Here is a 22,418-nt window from a genome sequence, read left to right as displayed (position 1 = left end):
CTTACTCTTATACACTACTCCTCTTGAAATGAATGCCAACATAGCATTCGCTTTCCTTACCGCCAATCTAACTTGGTGGTTAACCTTTCGGGTATCTTGCACGAGGACTCCCAAGTCCTTTTGCACTTCCGATTTTTGAATTTTCTCCCCATCTAAATAATAATCTGCCCAATTATTTCTTCTTCCAAAATGTACAACCGTATATTTGTCAACGTTGTATCTCATCTGCCATTTCTTTGCCCACTCTCCTAAACTGACTAAGTCTCTCTGCAACCTTTCCATTTCTTCAACATTTCCTGCTCCTCCATCTATCTTGGTGTCATCCGCAAACTTAGCCACAAAACCATTTAATCCATAATCCAAATCATCAATATACATCGTAAAAAGAAGCGGCCCCAACACCACTAGTAACCGACAACCAATCAGAATAGGATCCCTTTATTCCCACCCTTTGCTTTCTGCCTATCAGCCAATGCTCCACCTATTTCAATATCTTTCCTATAATTCCATGGGCTGTCATCTTATTAAGCAGCCTCATATGCGGCACCTTATCGAAGGCCTTTTGAAAATCCAAATACACAACATCCACAGCCTCTCCCTTGTCAATCTTATTCGAGATTACCTCAAAAAATTCCAATAGGTTGGTGAGGCAGGATCTTCCCTTCATGAAACCATGCTGGCTTCGGCCTATCTTGTCATGCACCTCGAGGAATTTCATAACCTCGTCCTTGAGGATTGACTCCAATATCTTTCCAACTACCGATGTCAGACTAATAGGTCTGTAATTTTCGTGTTGCTGCCTCCTTCCTTTCTTAAATAGCGGAACTACATTTGCGACCTTCCAGTCCTCTGGAACCATGCCAGAGTCTATTGATTCCTGGAAGATCATTTCTAATGCTTCCACAATCTCCAAAGCCACCTCCTTCAGAACCCTTGGGTGCACCTCATCCGGACCGGGAGACTTATCTATTCTTAGTCCACTTAGCTTCCCAAGCACTTTCTCTCTAGTAATCTTGACTGTACCTAATTCTATTCCCTGATACCTCTGGCTATCAGGTATATCGCTCATGTCTTCCACTGTGAAGACTGATGCAAAATACTCATTCAGTTCCTCCGCCATCTCTTTGTTATCCATTATAATTTCTCCAGCATCATTTTCAATCGGTCCCGTATCTACCCTTGTCACTCTTTTACTCTTCATATATTTAAAAAAACTCTTAGTATCCTTTTTTATGTTAATCGCCAACTTCCTTTCATAATTCATCTTTTCTTTCCTAATGACTTTCTTAGTTTCCTTCTGTAAGTTTTTAAAAGTCTTCCAGTCCTCATTTTTCCCAATAATTTTTGCTTCCTTGTACGCCATTTCTTTTGCTTTTATTTTTGCCTTAACCTCTCTCGTTAGCCACATTTCTGCCATTTTTCCATTCATGATTTTCTTTTTTTCTTGGAATATATTTTTCCTGCATCTTTCTTATTTCTTGTAGGAATTTCATCCAATTCTGCTCTGCCGTCCCTCCATTTAGCTTACTTTTCCAATCGACTTGGGCCAGTTCCTCTCTCATACCACTGTAATTTCCCCAGTTCCACTGAAATATCGATACACCTGATACCAGCTTCTCCTTTTCAAATTTGAAACTGAACTCAATCATATTATGATCACTACTTTCAAGGGATCCATTACCTCCAGCTCCCTAATCGCCTCAGGTTCGTTACACAGCACCCAATCCAAAACAGCCGGTCCCCTGGTGGGCTTCTGGACAAGCTGCTCCAAAAAACCATCCTGCAGGCATTCTACAAACTCCCTCTCCTGAGATCCATTACCTTCCTGACTTTCCCAATCCACTTTCATATTAAAATCCCCCATAATTATCTTGGAACTATCTCACTGAATCAGAAGGTATGGGCAACAAGACAAACTTGAGCACTCAACTGATTGAGATTCTAGACTGAAGGAGGAATTATTTCTTCCTGTATGTTTTATGTCTTGCACTGTGCTACAGCTTCAAAACAACAAATTTCACAACACACATTAGTGATAATAGACCTGATTCTAATTCTGACTGCTGTCAGAAACGTCACATTTTGGATTCTACATTAAACCAAAGCCCACCACGTCTGAACAGTTGGGCAAAAAACATTGCATGGAACTATTTTCTAAAATTGATCAGGGGTTTTCACTATTTCATGTTAATTCAGAACTCATTATCTCATTATTGTTTATAGAATTTTTTTCCATATGATCTGCATAATGTATCTGACAAAAGCGAGTTATTATATTTTAGTAACACATCATTATACTGGTTCAGAACTTCTCACAACAAAGGTTTAAATTACATCCTTCTTTAAACCTAAAAATTATATGGTGTGACAAATACTTCAGTATTTCAAGCTCTGTCATCCGAGTAGGTGTTTAAAATTAATCAACACCTTATTAAACTCAATCTGATCCAAATCATACCTAAAAAAGTTTCTGGATTTTCATAGTTACTCAAACTCACAGCCATTTCCAATCGCCACAAAGGTCTGGTTTAAGATGAGTTCAAGAAAACTCAAGGAAACTTTCAATAACTCAGAAACCACAGTAGAAAAGTATCCCAGAATCAGTAATTTTGCATTACAAGATAGAACAGTTTCTGAATTCACCAATTATACTAGCTCTGCGGGTGCTATAAAAATTGTAAATGCTAGAAATACTAGTCAACAGGAGTGGGGTAGAGAGAAACATTACAAGGTGATGATTTTTCATCACTGCCAGCCAATTTTGATACAAACCAGGAAAATCTTGATACTGAATGAGAATTTTTTAAAATACAAGAAACTAAAGCACACAGTGGAGATCACTTACCTTTAACATCCATGTTTTGCAGGTACAGTGTAGGTGCCCTGAGATGTCAGAAGTGTATTACCAGGAAGAACATATGACCTTGCCCTTTACAATTCAACTTTACTTTGCTAGTTTGTTATCTATCCCTTCTACCTCCAGGCAACATTAATTTGCATCTAAACCTGTAACATATTAATCCTCACCTACAATAAACTTGCTCAACAGTCATTATGAAATTTCATTCTACTATCAAGTTAACTTAGCAAGTTGTGTAGTTGGGGTGGGTGATTATCATTACTGCAAAGCTGAGGACTTTGGATACCAATAAAGCATCAAATCTGCAGTATCAGATGTTCTTAAAATTAAAACACATGTGATCTAATGCAAGGTCACAACTTGAGGTTTAAACACCTGTGCAAGTCTTGGGCTGCCTTTAGCGTGTAATCCAACATACAGGATGCCTAATTAGGCATTGAATGAATTGCTAAATAGACAATTTCTGACTGAAAGCAGATCACATATACTGCACAATATCTCAAGTAAACCACTGATTTTTTTTAATCAATTGGACTAACAATTCTTAAAACTAAAGTACAGCCGAATAGCTGAATCAATCTACAGTTCTGTTATCAATTTGGCAGAGCAAAATTTTAGTTATTTTTCTATTTATGAAATTTTTAATACTGAACCTATTTACTCATTTAATATTAGAACATCAAGTTCAAGTCACACTCCACGGATCCGTGTGATAAAGTATGTAAAAGGGTTAACAAGTTAGTTAAAAAATAGCAGTCTGTTCTTTCGGAAAGAAACTGCTGATGATCAACAGATGCGCTAAGCCATGCTGAGCCATATTTCTTCTCGGAATAAGACAGTGTTTCAAGATCTTTGTTTCCTTGTCATAGTCATAGTCATACTTTATTGATCCCGGGGGAAATTGGTTTTCGTTACAGTTGCACCATAAATAATTAAATAGTAATAAAACCATAAATAATTAAATAGTAATATGTAAATTATGCCAGTAATTTATGAAATAAGTCCAGGACCAGCCTATTGGCTCAGGGTGTCTGACCCTCCAAGGGAGGAGTTGTAAAGTTTGATGGCCACAGGCAGGAATGACGCTCTGTGTTGTATCTCGGTGGAATGAGTCTCTGGCTGAATGTACTCCTGTGCCCAACCAGTACATTATGTAGTGGATGGGGGACATTGTCCAAGATGACATGCAACTTAGACAGCATCCTCTTTTCAGACACCACCATCAGAGAGTCCAGTTCCATCCCCACAACATCATTGGCCTTACGAATGAGTTTGTTGATTCTGCTGGTGTCTGCTACCCTCAGCGTGCTGTCAAGCGCAGAGATAAGACCACTCCAGCCTGTTTGTGTATGAGGCCATTATACCTATTCTGTAATTTGTCTCTTGGTACTGTCAAGCAATAGATAAATCTGATTCCAGCTTGTGGGGGGGTAGCTGAACGACTATATCCATTTTCTAAGGGGAATTGTGAGTTAATTGGTGGACTGGACAGGAACAGTCATAGACTGTTCCTGTTTGAGCGAATAACCAAGTAAGCCCTGGGTGCTTTGAATAAAATGTTTATACTTATACGGGCTCTGAGTGACTTTATCTGAATTCGACTTCCGCATGTGCATGCAACTAAATCAATATTCCAGTACAATACTGAGAACAGGCTGTACTGTTGAAGGTGCCATTTTCAAGTGATAGATTAATGCAAGGGTCCATCGGTCCGTATCTCAGGTGGACCCAAAACATGCCGTGGTACTTTTTTTTTGAAGAACAGAGGCTGGTGTCAATTGTTCTGCTGAGAATTGTAGTCATGCTATGTTGCCACCAAAATGTGTGGCAACACTCGCAGGCTGTCCTAGCACATCTTTGGGCACGTTTAACTGTATGTTTCAATGTATGCATGATCAATAAATCTGAATTAGAATCGAGGTTGACACAAAAGTACAGCATAGAAAAAAGGCCTTTTGGCCCATCTAGTCCATGCCAAACCACTTAAACTGCCTAGTCCCATCAATCAGCACCCAGACCATCATTATCCATATCCCTACTATCCAATATCCAATCTTCTCTTAAATGTTGAAATCAAGCTTGAGTTCACCACTTATGCTGGCTGAGACACTTCTTCAGGACTGAGAAAGAAGGGAGAAGATAACAGGATTAAAAGGTGGTGGGAGGGAAAAGAGGCTAGCTGGAAGGTATTTTATCCTTTTATTCTGACAGACACGTACAAGCATTGTACTTTCAAAATTTCATTTCTGAAAGAGTTCCTTTCCCAGCATACAGCCTGTCCCAATCCACACTCACCAGATCCTTTCTGATGCCTTCAAAATTGGCCTTTCTTCAATTTAGAATCCCAACCCAAGGACCAGACCTATCTTTTTGTATATTTACTTTGAAACTAATGGCATTATGATCTCTAGATGCAAAGTGTTCCCCTATATAAACTTCTGTCACCTGCCCTGTCTCATTCCCCAATAGTAGATCAATCATCGCACACTCTCTCATTGAGACTTCTTTTCTTCTGATTAAGAAAACTTTCCTGACACATTTGACAAACTCTATCCCAACTAGTTCTTTTACAGTATAGGACTACCAGTCAATATTTGAAAAGGTAAAATCACCTACTATAACAACCTTATGCTCCTTGCAACAGTCTGCAATCTCTCCACAAATTTGTTCCTTTAAATCCAGTGGATTGTTGGGTGGTCTATAATATAGCCCTATTTACATGGTCATACCCTTCTTATACCTAAGTTCTACCCAAAAGGGCTCACTGGACAAGTTCTTTGATCTGTCCTGACCTAGCATGCCGTGACATTTCCCTGGTCAGTTACGCTACCCCCCCCCTTTAATCACTCCTGCAGTCGCATCTAAAACAACAAGTCCTGCCCCTCCTGCAACCAAGTTTCACTAATGGCTACAATATTATAATTCCATGTGTTGATTCATGCCCTGAGTTCATCTGCCTTTCCTACAATACTTCTTTCATTGAAATAGACGTAGCTTAGGACATTAGTCACACCATGTTCAACCTTTTGATACCTGACTTTGTCTGAGGACTAAACATCTTTCTCCACAACCTCACCACTATGGCACTCTGGTTCCCACCAACTATAGTTTAAATCCATCCATTCCCCCCCCATGCATTAACAAATCTTTCTGCTGGGATATTAGCCCTCTCCCCCACCAGCAAGTGCAAACCATCACACTGTACAGGTCCCACCTTCCCTAGAAGAGAACCCGATGATCCAAAAATCCAATGCCCTTCCTCCTACATTAACTCTCAGCCATGTGTTAAACTGTATGACCTTCCTATTTCTGGCCTCACTAGCACGTGGCCTGAGTAGCAATCCTGACATCATAATCTGTCAGTTCTGTCCTTTAACTTAGCACCTAATTCCCTAACCTTGTCACTCTTCCTACCATGTCATTGGTTCCTAAATGGACCACAAATTCTGGCTGCTCATCCCCTTACATCAGAATGCTGAGGAATTAAACCAAATTGTCCCAGATTCTGGCACCCAGGAGGCAACATACCAACCAGGAATCTCGTTCTCATCCTCAGAACCTGCTTTCTATTCACCTAACGAATCCCCTATCACCACAGCTCACCTCTTCTACCCATTTCCACATCTCAGAGGATCTATTCAAGCCCCAGCATACTGAAACAATTAAGTCAAAACTACACTTGGTTAGTAGTTTGAGGAGATTTGATACATCAAAGACTCTAGCAAATTTCTTCCAGATGTACGTTAGAGAGCATTCTGACAGGTTGCATCACTGCCAGATACGAACTCTCCAACAATGCACAGGATTGAAAGAGCTTGCAGAAGGTTGTAGAGTCAGCCAACCACATCATGGTACAGCCATCTCCACCATGAAGGATATCTTCCAAAGCTGGTATCCATCAATAAGGATCCTCATCATTCAGGACATGTTTTTTTCTCATTACTACCTGCAGGGAGGAGACCCACACTGGCTTAAGAACAGCTTTTTCCCCTTCATGTTTAGATTCTGAATGGTCCGTGAACACAACCTCACCATTCCTCTTCTGCTCTGTTTTTTATAACTTATAGTAGTTTTTATATTTTGTACTTTACTGCTGCCACAAAACAAAATTCATATCTTACGCTAGTGATAATAAATACACTTCTGTCTTTCTCTCAACCAAGTCTCTGTAATGGTCACAGCATCATCATTCCATGCTCTAAGTTCATCGCTCTTACCCCAATACTCCGAGGATTAAATTAAACACAGTTTGAACCTGTTCATCTCATTGTGTCTACTACCTTGATCCTGCCAGTCCTTCCTTACAGACATATTGGGCAGGACATATACCTTCTTCTCAATCCCTCTACTGGTCCATCGGCTCCCATCCCCCTGTCAAACTAAGTTAAACTCTCCTCCTGGTTTAAGATGGAGCTACTGAATTTGGGCAACAGCTTACCAGTTGATCAAAAGGCAAAAAATACAACTGAATACATTATTAACAACACTTTTTTCTGTGATAAATTGTGGTAAACTAGCATCACAAACAATGTAGAGGCATGTGAGGGGGAGGCTGACTCGAGGGTGAGCCATGCGGGTGCGATGCAAAGTTGCAGCGTGGCATGTTTGAGGAGAAGCAAGATTGAGATGAAGTCGGAGTTGCAATGAGCGAATCGGAGAGGATTTGGAGGAGCTTTGGAGCTCGCCCACCTAAACCAGGAGCGAGGTTGGATCGATCCAAGCGCTAAGCTGATTTGGAAAGGTCATGAAATTCCTTGGGCTGGCCGGTGGGATCTAACCCCAGAGCGGGACATAACCCAGTGAATACAATTTAAATGCCTTCTCAGATAGACTGAAAAGACAGTGTGTCCAGATGATTCTGCTTGCTCTTCCACGGCGTTTACTACATCTCTGTGGCGCACAGTCTGTGAGACTACTCTAGCTCCTACATGCTTAGTGAATGCGAGCTTCAGGGCAATGCGTCCCATTCTGTGATGTAATGAGACTGAGGCTATGCGGCTGCTGAGGCTGCTCTGGATTTATAGGTTTAATCTGGTTCGGAATGCTGTGGCTTGCTTTTATTGTATGTGTGATTGTGTTTTTTTTTCCCCTTTCTCAGCATATTGGGTGTTGGTCTTTTTTTTAAAATTGGGTTTTTTCAGGTTTCTTGTTTTGTGGCTGCCTGTAAGCGATGAATCTCAAGGTTGTATAATTTGTACATACTTTGATAATAAATGTACTTTGAATAATTTGAGTAACACAAGCAAATCTCTCAGCCAAGATATTGATTATTCTCCAGTTAAAATGCAATAAATCCCTTTTGTAGAGGTCACTCATACCCAAGAAGAGATTTTAATGGTCCCCAAGAAGCTGAAACCCTGGAGTAGTTTATCAGCCACACATTCATCTCTTCTATCTTTCTATTCCTGCCCAAATCAGCACATTAATTTTTAAGGAAAAACTTTCTTGCACTTACCCAATTTATTTGCTTAACATCCTCTTTCCGAAGCCCCTTGAACCAAAGCCTCGATTTACACCCAACTATGACTTCGGCAGAAACATGGCTGTAATGTGACCCTCTCCCATAGCTGGGCATGGCTTCACCTAGCTCAATCTGACCTAGTTCCCTTTCATCTGACCCACAAAGTCCGTCACCTCATGTTCAACTCCACTGTGGCCCATGCATAGGAACCTCTCTAACATCCGGCCCCGGCACTCGATACGCCTCAATCCTCAAACCTTCCCCACAACTCACCCCAACTTCAATCTCCCTTCCTCTGTCCATTACAAATCCCCTTTGACTCTCTACGCTCTACCCCTGGCCTTCACCCTTGCCTCTAATTCCGCCCTGACACCTCACCTCACCTCACCTCACCTCACACCGATTTCCCAATCTCCTGATGCGAAGCCTCACCGGCTGGAGAACGCCACTCGTCAACCAGCAGGTCTCACGCCGCGCATGCGCGTCAATCCCACCGCAGCCGGGAGATCGACGCGTGCGCAGTCGGCGCCCATTGACGCATGCGTATTACCGCAACTATTGCCGGCACTTTCGAGCTGCTCGATGTGGTTTTTGCTACCGGGTATATCTTCTGCATCTTTCTAGTAACTGTTTGTTATACATTTCTACAGCATTCTCCTCTCTGAAATATAGCATGTATTTCCGTGGTGACAAAATAAATACGAAAAAGAAGGACCATACAGACAACTCCTCATGAAAATAAAAACAGAAAAAAATAGGAAAATAGAATTGGCAGATCTGTCAGCCTCTGGAGCCATCAACAACAGGTATATCAGTTCGGATACTGATGGGGGGTAATGACCAAGCCGAGGGAAGTCACAGTGATCAGTTCTCTGGTACCGTGCCTGACTCTGCGACTCAGTGAGGGGTGGGGGGGGGGCGGGAGAGACGAGCTGTGGAGATAGGGGATTCATTAGTCAGAGGAACTGAAATGAGGTTTAGTGATCGAGAACGAGTTTTCCGGATGTTATGTTGCCACCCGTGTGCCAGAGTCCGGGACATCTCTGATCGACTCCTTAAGTGGGAGAATGAACAGCCAGAGGTTGTGGTCCATGTAGGTACCAATGGCATGGAAAGGACGAGGTTCTGCAAAGTGAGTTCAGGGAGATAGGTACTAGGTCAAAAGGCACAACCTCCAGGGTTGTGATCTCAAGATTGCTACCTGTGCCACGTGCTAGAGAGGCCAGAAATGGGAAGATTCTTCAGTTTAACAAATGGCTGAGGAGTTTTTGTAGGGGAGATGTTTGGATCATTGGGCTCTCTTCTGGGGAATGTGGGACCTGTGCAGAAGAGATTGTTTGCCCCAGACTAATATCTTAGCGGGAAGGTTTGCAAGTGCTGCACAATGGGGTTCAAAACTAGAGTAGCAGGGGAATGGGAACCAGAGGCCCAGAACGGATAGTGGAGAGAGATGTTGAAAACCCAAAGTCAGGAATCAAAAGGTTGACCGTGGTGCAACTAATGTCCTGAGCTGGGTATATTGCAATGGAAGGAGTATCGTAGGAAAAGCAGATGAGCTCAGGGCATGGATCAATAACTGGAATTATGATATTGTAGCCATTAGTGAGACCTGGTTGCTGGAAGCGCAGGACTGGCAGCTGAATATTCTGGAGTTCTGTTGCTTTAGGTACGACAGAGCAGGAGGTATTAAAGAAGGGGAGATGGTGTTACTAGTCAAGGAAAATGTCACGGCAGAACTCAGCCAGGACAGACTGGATAACTTGTCTGGTGTTGCATTGTGAGTGGAACTGAAGAATAAGAAAGATATGACCATGTTAATGGGGCTACTTTACAGACCACCAAACAGTCCGCGGCATTGAGAGGAACAAACCTGCAGAGAGATCACAGACTGTTGCAAGGAACAAAGGTTTCTTGATTGTAGCTTTCCACGAATTGATTGGGACTCCCATAATGTCAAAGGACTAGATGGAATAGAGGTTGTAACTGTTTTTAGAAAGTTGCCTTAATCAGTACAGTATTGGCACATGGCCAAGTAGTTAAGGCGTCGGTCTAGTGATCTGAAAGTCACTAGTTCGAGCCTCAGCTGAGGCAGCGTGTTCTGTCCTTGAGCAAGGCACTTAAGCACACATTGCTCTGCAACGACACCAGTGCCAAGCTATATCGGCCCTAGTGCCCTTCCCTTGGACAACATCGGTGGCGTGGAGAGGGGAGACTTGCACAATGGCCGACTGCCGGTCTTCCATACAACCTTACCCAGGCCTGCGCCCTTCCGAGGCGCAAATCCATGGTCTCACAAGACTGACGGATGCCCATATAATTAAATAATCTATATACTCAGTACATAGAAGTCCCAATGGGAAAGTGTGTGAAAGCTGACTGGCTATTAAGGAATAAGAGAGGATGTATATATCCTATCCCTTCCAAATTGCTTCTAGAAATTCCAGCCAATGCTGCTCTGCCATCATCCCTACCAGTGTCCTTTTCCAATCAGTTCTGCCCAACTCCTCTCTCATGCCTCTGTAATTCCCTTGACTCTACTGTAATACTGACTTTAGCTTCTCCTTCTCAAATTTCAGGGTGAATTTGATCATATTATGACCACTTGACACTAAAGGTTCTTTTATCTTAAGCACAACACCTAATCCAGAGTAGTTGAATCCCTAATGGGCTCAGTCTCAAGCTGCTCTAAAAAGCCATTTCATAGGCATTCTAGAAATTCCCCCACTTGGAATCCAGCACCAACATGATTTTCCCAATCTACCTGCATATTGAAACCCCCCCCCCCCATGACTATTGTAACATTGCCCTTTTGGCATACATTTTCTATCTCCCATTGAAATTTGTAGACCACAGCCTTAGGACTACTTGAGGGTCTGTGTACAACTCCCATCAGGATCTTTTTACCCTTCCAGTTCCTTAGCTCTATCCGCAATGATTCAACACCTTCTGACTACATGTTGCCTCTTTCTAATGATTTGATTTAATTTTTTAGTGGATGCATTAGTGATAATTTTTCAAAACTCGTTAAATTCGGGACTAGTTCCTGAGGATTGGAGGGTGGCTAATGTAACCCCACTTTTTAAAAAAGGAGGGAGAGAGAAACCGGGGAATTATAGGCCGGTTAGCCTAACATCGGTGGTGGGGAAACTGCTGGAGTCAGTTATCAAGGATGTGATAACAGCACATTTGGAAAGCGGTGAAATGATCGGACAAAGTCAGCATGGATTTGTGAAAGGAAAATCATGTCTGACGAATCTCATAGAATTTTTTGAGGATGTAACTAGTAGAGTGGATAGGGGAGAACCAGTGGATGTGGTATATTTGGATTTTCAAAAGGCTTTTGACAAGGTCCCACACAGGAGATTAGTGTGCAAACTTAAAGCACACGGTATTGGGGGTAAGGTATTGGTGTGGGTGGAGAATTGGTTAGCAGACAGGAAGCAAAGAGTGGGAATAAACGGGACCTTTTCAGAGTGGCAGGCGGTGACTAGTGGGGTACCGCAAGGCTCAGTGCTGGGACCCCAGTTGTTTACAATATATATTAATGACTTGGATGAGGGAATTAAATGCAGCATCTCCAAGTTTGCGGATGACACGAAGCTGGGTGGCAGTGTTAGCAGTGAGGAGGATGCTAAGAGGATGCAGGGTGACTTGGATAGGTTGGGTGAGTGGGCAAACTCATGGCAGATGCAATTTAATGTGGATAAATGTGAAGTTATCCACTTTGGTGGCAAAAATAGGAAAACAGATTATTATCTGAATGGTGGCCGATTAGGAAAAGGGGAGGTGCAACGAGACCTGGGTGTCATTATACACCAGTCATTGAAAGTGGGCATGCAGGTACAGCAGGCGGTGAAAAAGGCGAACGGTATGCTGGCATTTATAGCGAGAGGATTCGAGTACAGGAGCAGGGAGGTACTACTGCAGTTGTACAAGGCCTTGGTGAGACCACACCTGGAGTATTGTGTGCAGTTTTGGTCCCCTAATCTGAGGAAAGACATCTTTGCCATAGAGGGAGTACAAAGAAGGTTCACCAGATTGATTCCTGGGATGGCAGGTCTTTCATATGAAGAAAGACTGGATGAACTGGGCTTGTACTCGTTGGAATTTAGAAGATTGAGGGGGGATCTGATTGAAACGTATAAGATCCTAAAGGGATTGGACAGGCTAGATGCGGGAAGATTGTTCCCGATGTTGGGGAGGTCCAGAACGAGGGGTCACAGTTTGAGGATAGAGGGGAAGCCTTTTAGGACCGAGATTAGGAAAAACTTCTTCACACAGAGAGTGGTGAATCTGTGGAATTCTCTGCCACAGCAAACTGTTGAGGCCAGTTCATTGGCTATGTTTAAGAGGGAGTTAGATATGGCCCTTGTGGCTACAGGGGTCAGGGGGTATGGAGGGAAGGCTGGGTTCTGAGTTGGATGATCAGCCATGATCATAATAAATGGCGGTGCAGGCTCGAAGGGCCGAATGGCCTACTCCTGCACCTATTTTCTATGTTTCTATGTTTCTATACCATGTGTATCCTTGGGCATTAAGCTTCCAGCTGTAATCTTCTTTCAGCCATGATTCATCTCATTCAAGTATAACACCTTCAGTTCTGTATTTACCCTTTCTGATTTTGTCTGCCTTTTATGTTGCAACTTATCCTGTCGATTGCAAATTTACCCTATCAACAGCCTTTCCTCACTGGATATTGTCTCTGTAAACCAGCTACCTTCAGCACTATCATCCGCTTTTCCTATGGTACTTCTGGATTAAAATATACGCAGCTCAGAACACCATGCTCAACCTTTTGATTCCTAACTTTGTCTGGGTTCTTACCAAATCCTGCCTCCAGAATCTGCAAATCTCGTTTCCATCCCCCTACACCGGGGAACTTTAAAAAACTTTCCCGCTAGGATATTAGTCGCCCTCCAGTTCAGGTGCAAACCGTCCTTTCGGTACAGGCCCCACCTACTCTGGAAGAGAGCCCAGTAATCCAAAAATCATATGTCCTCCCTCCTACATCAACTGAAGTTTTTTACGCAGAGAGTGGCGTGTGTGGAATGGACTGCCAGCAGCGGTGGAGGCGGAAACGATAGGGTCTTTTAAGAGACTCCTGGATGGCTACATGGAGCTTAGAAAATAGAGGGCTATGGGTTAAAGCCTAGGTAGTTCTAAGACAGGGACATGTTCGGCACAGCTTTGTGGGCTGAAGGGTCTGTATTGTGCTGTAAGTTTTCTATGTTTCTAACTCCTTAGCCACATGTTAAACTGTGTAATCTTCCTAGTTTTGGCCTCACTAGCGCGTGGCATGAGTGGCAATCCTGAGATCACAACCCTGGCGGTCCTGCCCTTTATCTTAGCACCTAACTCCTTGAATTCACTATATAGAACCTCACCACTCCTCCTACCCATGTTACTGGTATCTACATGGATCATGACCTCTGGCTGTACACCCTCCCATTTAAGAATGTTGACAGTTCGATCTGAAATGTCCTGGGCCCTGGCACCCAGGAGGCAACATACCATCTTGGAATCTTGTTCTCGCCTGCAGAACCTCCAGTCCATTCCTCTAACTAGCTAATCCTCTATCACCACAACATGCCTTTTCATCCCCTTCTCTTCTGAGTCACAGAGCCCAACTCAATGCCAGAGACCCGACCACTGTGACTTTCTTCTGTTAGGTCAAATGCTCAACAGTATTCAAAGTGATATACCTGTTGTTGAGGGGGATGGCCACGAAGGTACCCTGCACTGGCTCCTTAACCCCTTTCCCCTTCCTGACTGTTACCCATTTTCCTGTGACCTGTACCTTGGGTGTAACTACCTCTCTATATATCCTATCTATTATCCCCTTCAGCCTGCTAAATGATCCAGAGTTCATCCAGTTCCAACTCCTTACTGTGGTTTGTTAAAAGCTGCAGATGGATGCACTTCTTGCCGTTGTAGTCGTCCAGGACACTGGAGGTCTCCCTGCCTTTTCAAATCCCACAAGAGGAGCAATCCACTATCCTACCTGGCATCTCTACTGTCCCTAGCTGAGCAGATACAAAGAAGGGAAGAAGAAAAAAAACAAATTTGAGCTTTTCTTTTTTTATTTTCTCTGACTGAAGCCTTAAAGAGCTAAAGCGTCAAGATCACCACTCTGACTGTCCACTCAACCAGCGGCCGCTGTGATTATGGCCGCTGCACTGGCCTCTGGCTTCCTTTAATTTGCTTTTGCTAACCAATCCCAAATGTGGATTGGTTGTTGGTCAAAGCTAAGAATGCTGAGAAGTTGATCCAAGATGTCCTCACCCTGGCATCATACCATCTGGGAATTTTGTTCTCATCCATAGAATCTCCATTCTGTTCCCCTAGTTAACAAGTCCCCTATCATTGCAGCTCACCTCTTCACCCCCTTCTCTTCTGAGTCACAGAGCCAGACTCAGTGCCAGAGACCTGACCACTGTGACCCTCCTTTGCTTCGTCATTCCCCCTCCCCAGTGGTGTCCAAAGTGGTATGTATACCTGTTTGACAAGGTCCCGTATGGGATGTTGGTCGAGAAGGTTCCATCGCTTGGCTTTCATTAGAGGTAGTGAATTGTAGTTAACATTGGCTTTCTGGGGGAAGCCAGAGGGTGGTAGTAGATGGCTGCCTCTCTGCCTGTGACTACTGAAGTGATGCAAGGATCAGTGCTGGCTCTGTTGATGTTTGTCATCTATTATATATCAATGATCTGGATGATAATGTGGTTACAAAATCTGGATCAGCAAATCTGCAGATGTCACCAAGATTGGGGGTGTAGTGGACAGCGAGGAAGACAAAATTTTGAAAGGGATAGATAAGACAGAAGTAGGAAAGTTGTTTGCATTGGTAGGTGAGACCAGAACTAGGGAACATTGCCTCAAAATTCAGGGGAGAAGATTTAAGACGGAGATGAGGAGAAACTGTTTTTCCCAGAGAGTAGTGAATCTGTGGAATTCTCTGCCCAGGGAAGCAGTTGAGGCTTCCTCACTAAAGATATTTAAGGAACAGTTAATAGGTTTTTACATAGTAAGGGAATTAAGGGTTATGGGGAAAAGGCAGGTAGATGGAGCTGACTTTACAGACAGAACAGCCATGATCTTATTGAATGGCGGGGCAGGCTTGATGGGCCGGATGGCCTACTCCTGCTCCTATTTCTTATGTTCTTAAGACTATTAGAGTTTGCAATGGGATGCAAGAGTGAAGAATGGTTGAAAAATGGCAGGTGGATTTTAATGCAGACAAGTGTGAGGTGTTGCACTTTGGTAAAAACATCCAAGGTCGGTCTTACACAGTGAACAGTAGGGCAATGAGGAGTGTGGTAGAAAAATGGGATCTGGGAATACAGGTCCATAACTCATTGAAAGTGGTGACACAGGTCAATAAGGTTGTAAAAGCTCTTGGCACATTGGCATAAATCGAAGTACTGAGTACAGGAGATGGGATGTTATGTTGAATTTGTGTAAGATGTTAATGAGGCCTACAATGTAAATAGCATTGAAAAAGAACAGAGAGAATTTACAAGGATGTTGCCAGAATGAGTTCCTGAGCTACATGGAAAGATTGAATAGGTTTGGACTTCATTCCTTGGAACTAGGAAGATGGAATGGAGATCTGATAGAGGTACACAAAATAGATAGAGTAAATGCAAGCAGGCTTTTCCTACCAAAGTTCAGTGGGACTAGAGCCAGAGGTCATGGGTTAAGGGTAAAAGTTGAAAAGTTTAAGGGGAACACAAGGGGAAACTTCTTCACTCAGAGGGTCATGAGATTGTGGAATGAGATGCCAGCCCATGTGTGTATGTGAGCTCAGTTTCAATGTTTAAGAGGAACTTGCATAGGTACATGGATGGAAAGGGTATGGAGGGCTATGGTCTGGGTGCCGCAGGTTGATGGGACTAGACAGTTTAAATGGTTCAGCATGGACTAAAGGGCCTGCTTCTGTGCTGTTCTTTTCTAAGGCTCCATAATGTCTCTCAGGATTCAAAGATGAATTCGGAAAATTCTGCCTTTCTCGTCAGTACCAAGACCCATCAATTCTCACGTAAAGTGATCAAATATGATCTTGCACTTTATTGTTTATCTGCACTGCAGTGGCTCAGTACTCTTGTTAGCTGTTACACATTATTCTACATCGTTATTGTTTTACCTTGTCCATTCTCAATATACTATAATGAATTGAGAACCTTTTTACCGTATCTCAGTACATGTGACAAGAGTAAACTAATTCCAACTCCATAATTCTGGTAACATGGCAGCCCATTTGGTCACAGTGGCTTCCACTGGGTCAACAAAAGGTGCCACTGTCCTACTTAAACGTACCTCTCATTATCGCAAGATCCTGCTATACATTAAAACTTAAAGTACTGCAGGTTTTCAGCATCAGAGAGCTGCTCACTGCTGGTGATAATAAAGGAGCCGCATGAAGTGTTGCTGCCTGAGTCGACGGCGGTTTACAGTCTAATAGTGAGTGGCCATCTTGGTCACTTTTCTTGTGATTGCAAGACCCTTTTGGACATTGTTAATCTGGTATGCCACAAGTTTGATTCACTGATTTATTCGCTAAAAGCAGGGGTGGATGGTGGGAGAGCTGCGTGGCCTCGGTGGTAGCGAGGACTAGGCCTCAAGATACAGTGCTGCCTGTTTATAGCTGCCAGCAGAGAGGTGTCAGAGCCAGTGCGCCCCTCCAAAGGGCAGTGTGGAGCAGCATCCGGCTGGAATCAGTGTCCACTCGGCAGAAGATAAGCTCTATTGGAGTCGACTGAAGATTTCAATGGACTGAAGGGTCTGGACTATATACATAAATATTTTGTGTGGTTGTAGTTTACTGATACTCTGTGTGTGCTTGTTGTCTTCTATGTGAGGGGATTGGGCCTCATGCCGTGGTGTTACCTTGGAGAGGCACCGGAGCTGGTGTACTCCACTGGGCGGTATGGTGTAGCGTCTGGACTGGATCTGTGCTGCCCTTCCTCCTGGTGTTCGTTATGTGGGGAGCAAACTCTGTTGTGGTCAACTGTAGATTGTTGGCATGAGTTTTATATCTTTTATCGGGTGATTGTGATACCATTTCTGCTTACTATCTTGTGTGTAGTTTGTACTGTGTGTGACTGTTGGTACTGTGTTTGCACCTCGACCCCAGAGTAATGCTGTCTCATTTGACTGTATTCTTGAGTACTGTACTCATGTATGGTTGAATGACAATTAAACTTCAGTTGAATTGAACTGAATAATGTCCATTACATCTTCTTTCTCTGTCCACAGATCAGAATCAGAATCAAGTTTACTGTCATCAACGTTTGTTGTCAAATTTGTTGTTTGCTGTGCAAGACATAAACAATAATATAAATTACAAAATAATACATAAATAAATCCTTCTAATCTCCCAATTGTTTCCCGCATTGTCTTTTATTTTTAGGGTTGGTAGTTTAATTAGCCACTGTAAATTGGGCATAGTTGATGAGTACGTAGGGGAGGATAAAATGGGATGGGGGTGTAAAGGGGTATTTACTCATGGGCTGGTTTATGTGCTACTTGACTCAATATCTCTTTCTCTGTTTCTCAGTTCATAGATGCTGCCAAACTTATTAAATCCTTCCATCATTTTTCATCACACCTCTGGTTTTGCTTTCTAAAAATCATTGCTCAGCTGAAGAAAAGATCCCACACAATGAAAGGTATGGACGGAGTAGATACCACAGAAGTTGAAGGGTTTAGAATCAGAGAAAAATGAAAGTCGTTGGCAAAAATAACCAAAAGTGACATGAAGAGAACATTTTTATACATCAAGTGGTTAGTGTCTTGCATGTACTGCTGAAGGCAGATTCATAAAAATGTACAGCACAGGAACAGTCCGTCAGCCTACCACATCTGCATTCCCCAAAATGCCACTCTAACCAATCCACACACATTGAAGTTGCTGGTGAACGCAGCAGGCCAGGCAGCATCTCTAGGAAGAGGTATAGTCGATGTTTTGGGCCAAGACCCTTCGTCAGGACTGCTGTATTCACCAGCAACTTTGATGTGTGTTGCTTGAATTTCCAGCATCTGCAGAATTCCTCGTGCTTGCCATTCTAACCAATCCCATAGTTTGTACCTCTCTATTCCATGCCTGCTCATGTGTCTTTCTAAACCAATGCTTCCCAACCTTCTTTATGCCATGGACCACAACTATTAACTGTGGGGTCCGTGGACCCCAGGTTAGGAACCCTTGGTCTAAACACATCATAAACATTGCTATCAGATCTACTTCTACAAAGCCCCACTCATCTTAAACCTGTGCACTCTTATAATTAATATTCCCACCCTGGGAAATAACTATCAATCTACCCCATTTATTTGTTTTATTTCTCATTTTATTTACCTCTATAAGGTCTCCCCTCAGCCTCTGACACCCCTGCAAAAACAATCCCATTTTGTCTAACCCCTCCTTATAGTTAACACTTGCAATTCTGGGAAACACCCTGGTGCATTCTCTTCCCAAACAAGGCTCTGCTGACTTTCTCTAATAAGTCCATGCTTTGCCAAATTGTGAGTAAATCCTGTCCACAGGAATCAACTCCAGTAATTTTCCCACCGCTGATGTAAGTTTCATTGGCATATAGTTTCTGAGTTTGTCTTTATTGCCCTTCTTAAAGAAATGAACAACATACTTGGTAGCAGCTAGTGTAATTCCCCAGGTGCAATTGTGCCGCTGTCTGCAAGGAGTTTATACATTCTCCCCATGACCACATGGGTTTCCTCCGGGTGCTTCAGTTTCCTCCCACATTCCAAAGATGGGAACAAGTTAGTAGGTTAATTAGTCACATGTATGTAATTGGGGGAGTGGGCTCGCAAGGCCAGAAGGTCTGTTACCATGTTCTATCTCTAAACAAAATAAAATATCAGGTTTTGCTATGTCTTAGTTTGGAGAAAATAGAAGTCAAACTGATCCTTGATTTGACTTTGAGAAAAGGTGGGGTTCTTTTGCCCGCTACTATCATCTGATTTGAGATAATTAAGATGGTTTCCTTCTGATTCTTGTTTAAATGGATTTGAGTTGGCGGATTGATGTTTTTCTTTTATGGAAGCTTGTATGACGTATAGCTCCAGGGTTGTGCTCCCAATGTTTTTTTTTCTGTTTTTTTTTGTTAGTAGGGTTTTTTTTTGTTTTAGTTAGTAGGGGTTCTTTTTTCCTTCTTTCATTTTTCCAAATAAAAATAGTTTTAACATTTTATTTTTTCTTATTATTATTGATATATTGTTTAGCTTTGTTAATCAGTTATTTGGTAATTTAGTTTCTCATTGTACATATTGACATGTTGACTTGATTACTTTAATGTTTTTTTGTTGATCATCAATAATAATTAATAAAAAAGATTTAAAAATGAAAAATGAAATAAAATAACTCGCTCTCACATCTGAAATGTCTAAACTCTACAGCACTGCCAGTCTTTCAAGCAAGTTTTTGGAATGGCTGCAACATTGTATTTTCCCCTACTAATCCATTTGTATTGTTAGAAAACTAACTGTAAAGCATAAAGGAGTAAATCTGACCTCAAGGAGGGAAGTGTAGAGGGTGTTGAGAGGAATATCACTGAAAGCTTCAATGTATGACCTTAAGCTTTTGTGCTTGAATTATCTATTTCTATGGCCCTGCAGTCTGTATTATAGTGTATTCATTCACACAGTGACAAGAGACCTCAACTATTCTGTGACAGCTGGAATTTAGCTATGATCTGCCAGACTGTGATGGGCTATAGAGTATAACAAACTCATAGACTTGGATAAAGTTGGCAGCTCTCAGCATGATAGCCCAATATGACAGAAAGCACTCAGGTGCTCAGGTGTTCACAAATTGAATTTGTTGTCAGATGAGACAACCTCAGCTGTTTAACATCCTGTGCACAACTGCAATTTTCCAACCCTGATGCCTCTGATTAATACTAAAGAACTCTTTAAGTTCTGTAGTGTTTACATATGACAAATTTCATTCACCCTCTTGACTTTTCTCCATGGAAAAGATGTAACAGGACTACTGACAGAAAGGAAATGATTTAAATGAATGTTCCCAGAATTGGAGTTTTATAATTATGAGAATGACTTCTCTTACTTTGGAAGAAAGGGGATGAGGGGAGATTGAAATGTGCAGAATTATGAGATATCAAGACAGAGTGAACGGAAAGTACTTATTTCCCCCAGCGGAGAGGTCATTAACTGGAGAGCACAGATTCAATTTAAATGACAGAGCAATTAGAAGGAAGTTGAGAAGAGTTGTGGGATCTGGAAAGGGTAGTGAGGAGTGAAGGGGGAAAAGAACACTGGAAGAACCTGCAGAAGTAAGGACAAAAGCTGGGAAACAAGGTTGACCTGGACACAGTATAGATATAGATGAAGAAAATTCTGTAAACACTCAGCACCTCGATGAGGATGAGATTGACGTGCTGAGTGACACCCGTTGAAAGAGAAATAGAGAGAAATTTTTCAGTTTGAAGGCACTTCATCAGAGTTGGGTAAAAGAGATGAACATGTATCGACATGGTGTGCTCCATAACCTCCTTCTATGCTGTTAACCTCTGCAAATATACGCACCAAATATTCCCACCTTTTACTTTACTTTATACTTTTATCCTAAAGTTAAGCTAAATATCACTTAAGTTGGAGCCTGATCAAGGATTGGCTGTGGATCTAAGTGATCCTAGCAATAGACAGAGCAATTTAGCGCTCAGTATTGTTTATTGATGGTCTGTAATGGGGTAACAAACTCTGCATCAGGACCCAAAATATCAACAATTCCTTTCTTCTCATAAATGCTGCTCGACCCTCTGAGTTCCTCCAGCAGACTGTTCGTTGCTCCAGATTCCAGCATCTGTAGTATCTTGTGTATGCAGTGGGGTGATTGATTATTAAATTCTTTATGAACAAAATCACAAAAAAAATTGCAAATGTTGGAAATCTGAAATAAAAATAGAAGATACAATAAATTTAGAGACAGAGTGTGAGTCCATGATCAGCTCTATCTCTCGCCAATCTTGTGAGTAAGATTGAAACATTGAGGCAAGCATGCAAGGCGAGAGAGTATTCAGTGCCATCTACCAGCCCCTTGCTCACTGCTGTCGGAGGAAGGTGCCTGAGTGTGACAATCTTGCTCACTCACTGTTCCCAACAGCATTTCCCAAGCCCATGACCTAGAAATCAATGACTCTGCATATGGAAGTGTCATCACTCAATAGGGTGAGTGTTATCCTAACCAGGAAACGTATACCAATTCCTTCTCTAGGTCTAATTTCTGGACCTCTCTAGCTGACAGAAAATGGGAGAACCTTTGGTGCATGAGAGTACCTGGTGATCAGACATTTTCTTGAACTTCAGTCCTTCTGGTAAAGAGGTTATGGTACAGGAGTTCAAAAATGTGATTCATAATTACTTGCAAAGGACAGTTAAGTATGACAATAGTCTTGCCAATAATGCCCACATCTTTTAAATGATACACTAACAGACCAAACGCCCTGAGACTGCAGTGAGAAACAAGTCGTAGCTCACATTTTCTTGTACACTTTTGCTAAGGCCATCTTGTTGAGCACTAGAAAGAAACAGAACTTCACTGAAGTGAGCACAAGAGAAGAAAATGGACTCCAGGCCTCTTACAGTCATAAGAGGAGATATTTTTCTTGAAGTCCCTGGATTTTATGTCTAAACTTCATATTTAGATTTTACTAGCTTTTCATTCCTGATACTGTAAAATATTATTGGGTCCATATAGATCTTCAATGCAGGAAATCATGTTTTCTGAACATTTCACTGTTTGCCTGGAGAGGGCAGACTTTGCTTTGAAATCAATAGCCTAGCTATTTGACTGTGTCATGCTGTTTTTTTTAAAGACACAAAACTATCCATTCTGCCCAGAATAGTCATTACTAGGTAAAAACAGGGCAATCACAGAATTAGACAGGATATTTTCATTAGCATTCCTGAACTTTTCCCAGTGTCAAACATGTGTAACTAATCACCATCCTCCTCTGTGTCTCTGCCAATATTGATATAGAGCACAAAGCTCTACACAGGTGGTTCCCAAAGTTTTTGGGTTACCATCCCCTTGAATCCCAGACCACATACCCAGTGTTTCTTACT

General features: G+C 42.3%; 1 protein-coding gene across 2 annotated transcripts in view; it reads right to left on the bottom strand.

Annotated features, from left to right (window-relative positions):
* xpnpep1 (X-prolyl aminopeptidase (aminopeptidase P) 1, soluble) overlaps positions 1 to 8,809 on the bottom strand; it is a 123,948-nt gene extending 115,139 nt beyond the window's left edge. Inside the window, exons 1-2 of one of the 2 annotated variants that reach the window (XM_063071252.1) lie at positions 8,715 to 8,770; positions 2,846 to 2,883 (exon numbers count right to left, since the gene is read on the bottom strand). In XM_063071252.1, coding sequence (XP_062927322.1) covers positions 2,846 to 2,858 — 13 coding nt within the window. In that variant the 5' untranslated portion in view covers positions 2,859 to 2,883; positions 8,715 to 8,770. Of the gene's footprint in view, positions 1 to 2,845; positions 2,884 to 8,714 lie in introns of both variants that reach the window. The other variant, XM_063071253.1, reaches the window with a different exon arrangement.
* Positions 8,810 to 22,418: the final 13,609 nt, after the last annotated feature.

Source organism: Mobula hypostoma, chromosome 19 (assembly GCF_963921235.1).
Source record: "Mobula hypostoma chromosome 19, sMobHyp1.1, whole genome shotgun sequence".
Taxonomy (NCBI): Eukaryota; Metazoa; Chordata; class Chondrichthyes; order Myliobatiformes; family Myliobatidae; genus Mobula; species Mobula hypostoma.
Note: the sequence above shows the minus strand (reverse complement) of the source record. Positions and strands in the feature narration are given on the sequence as shown.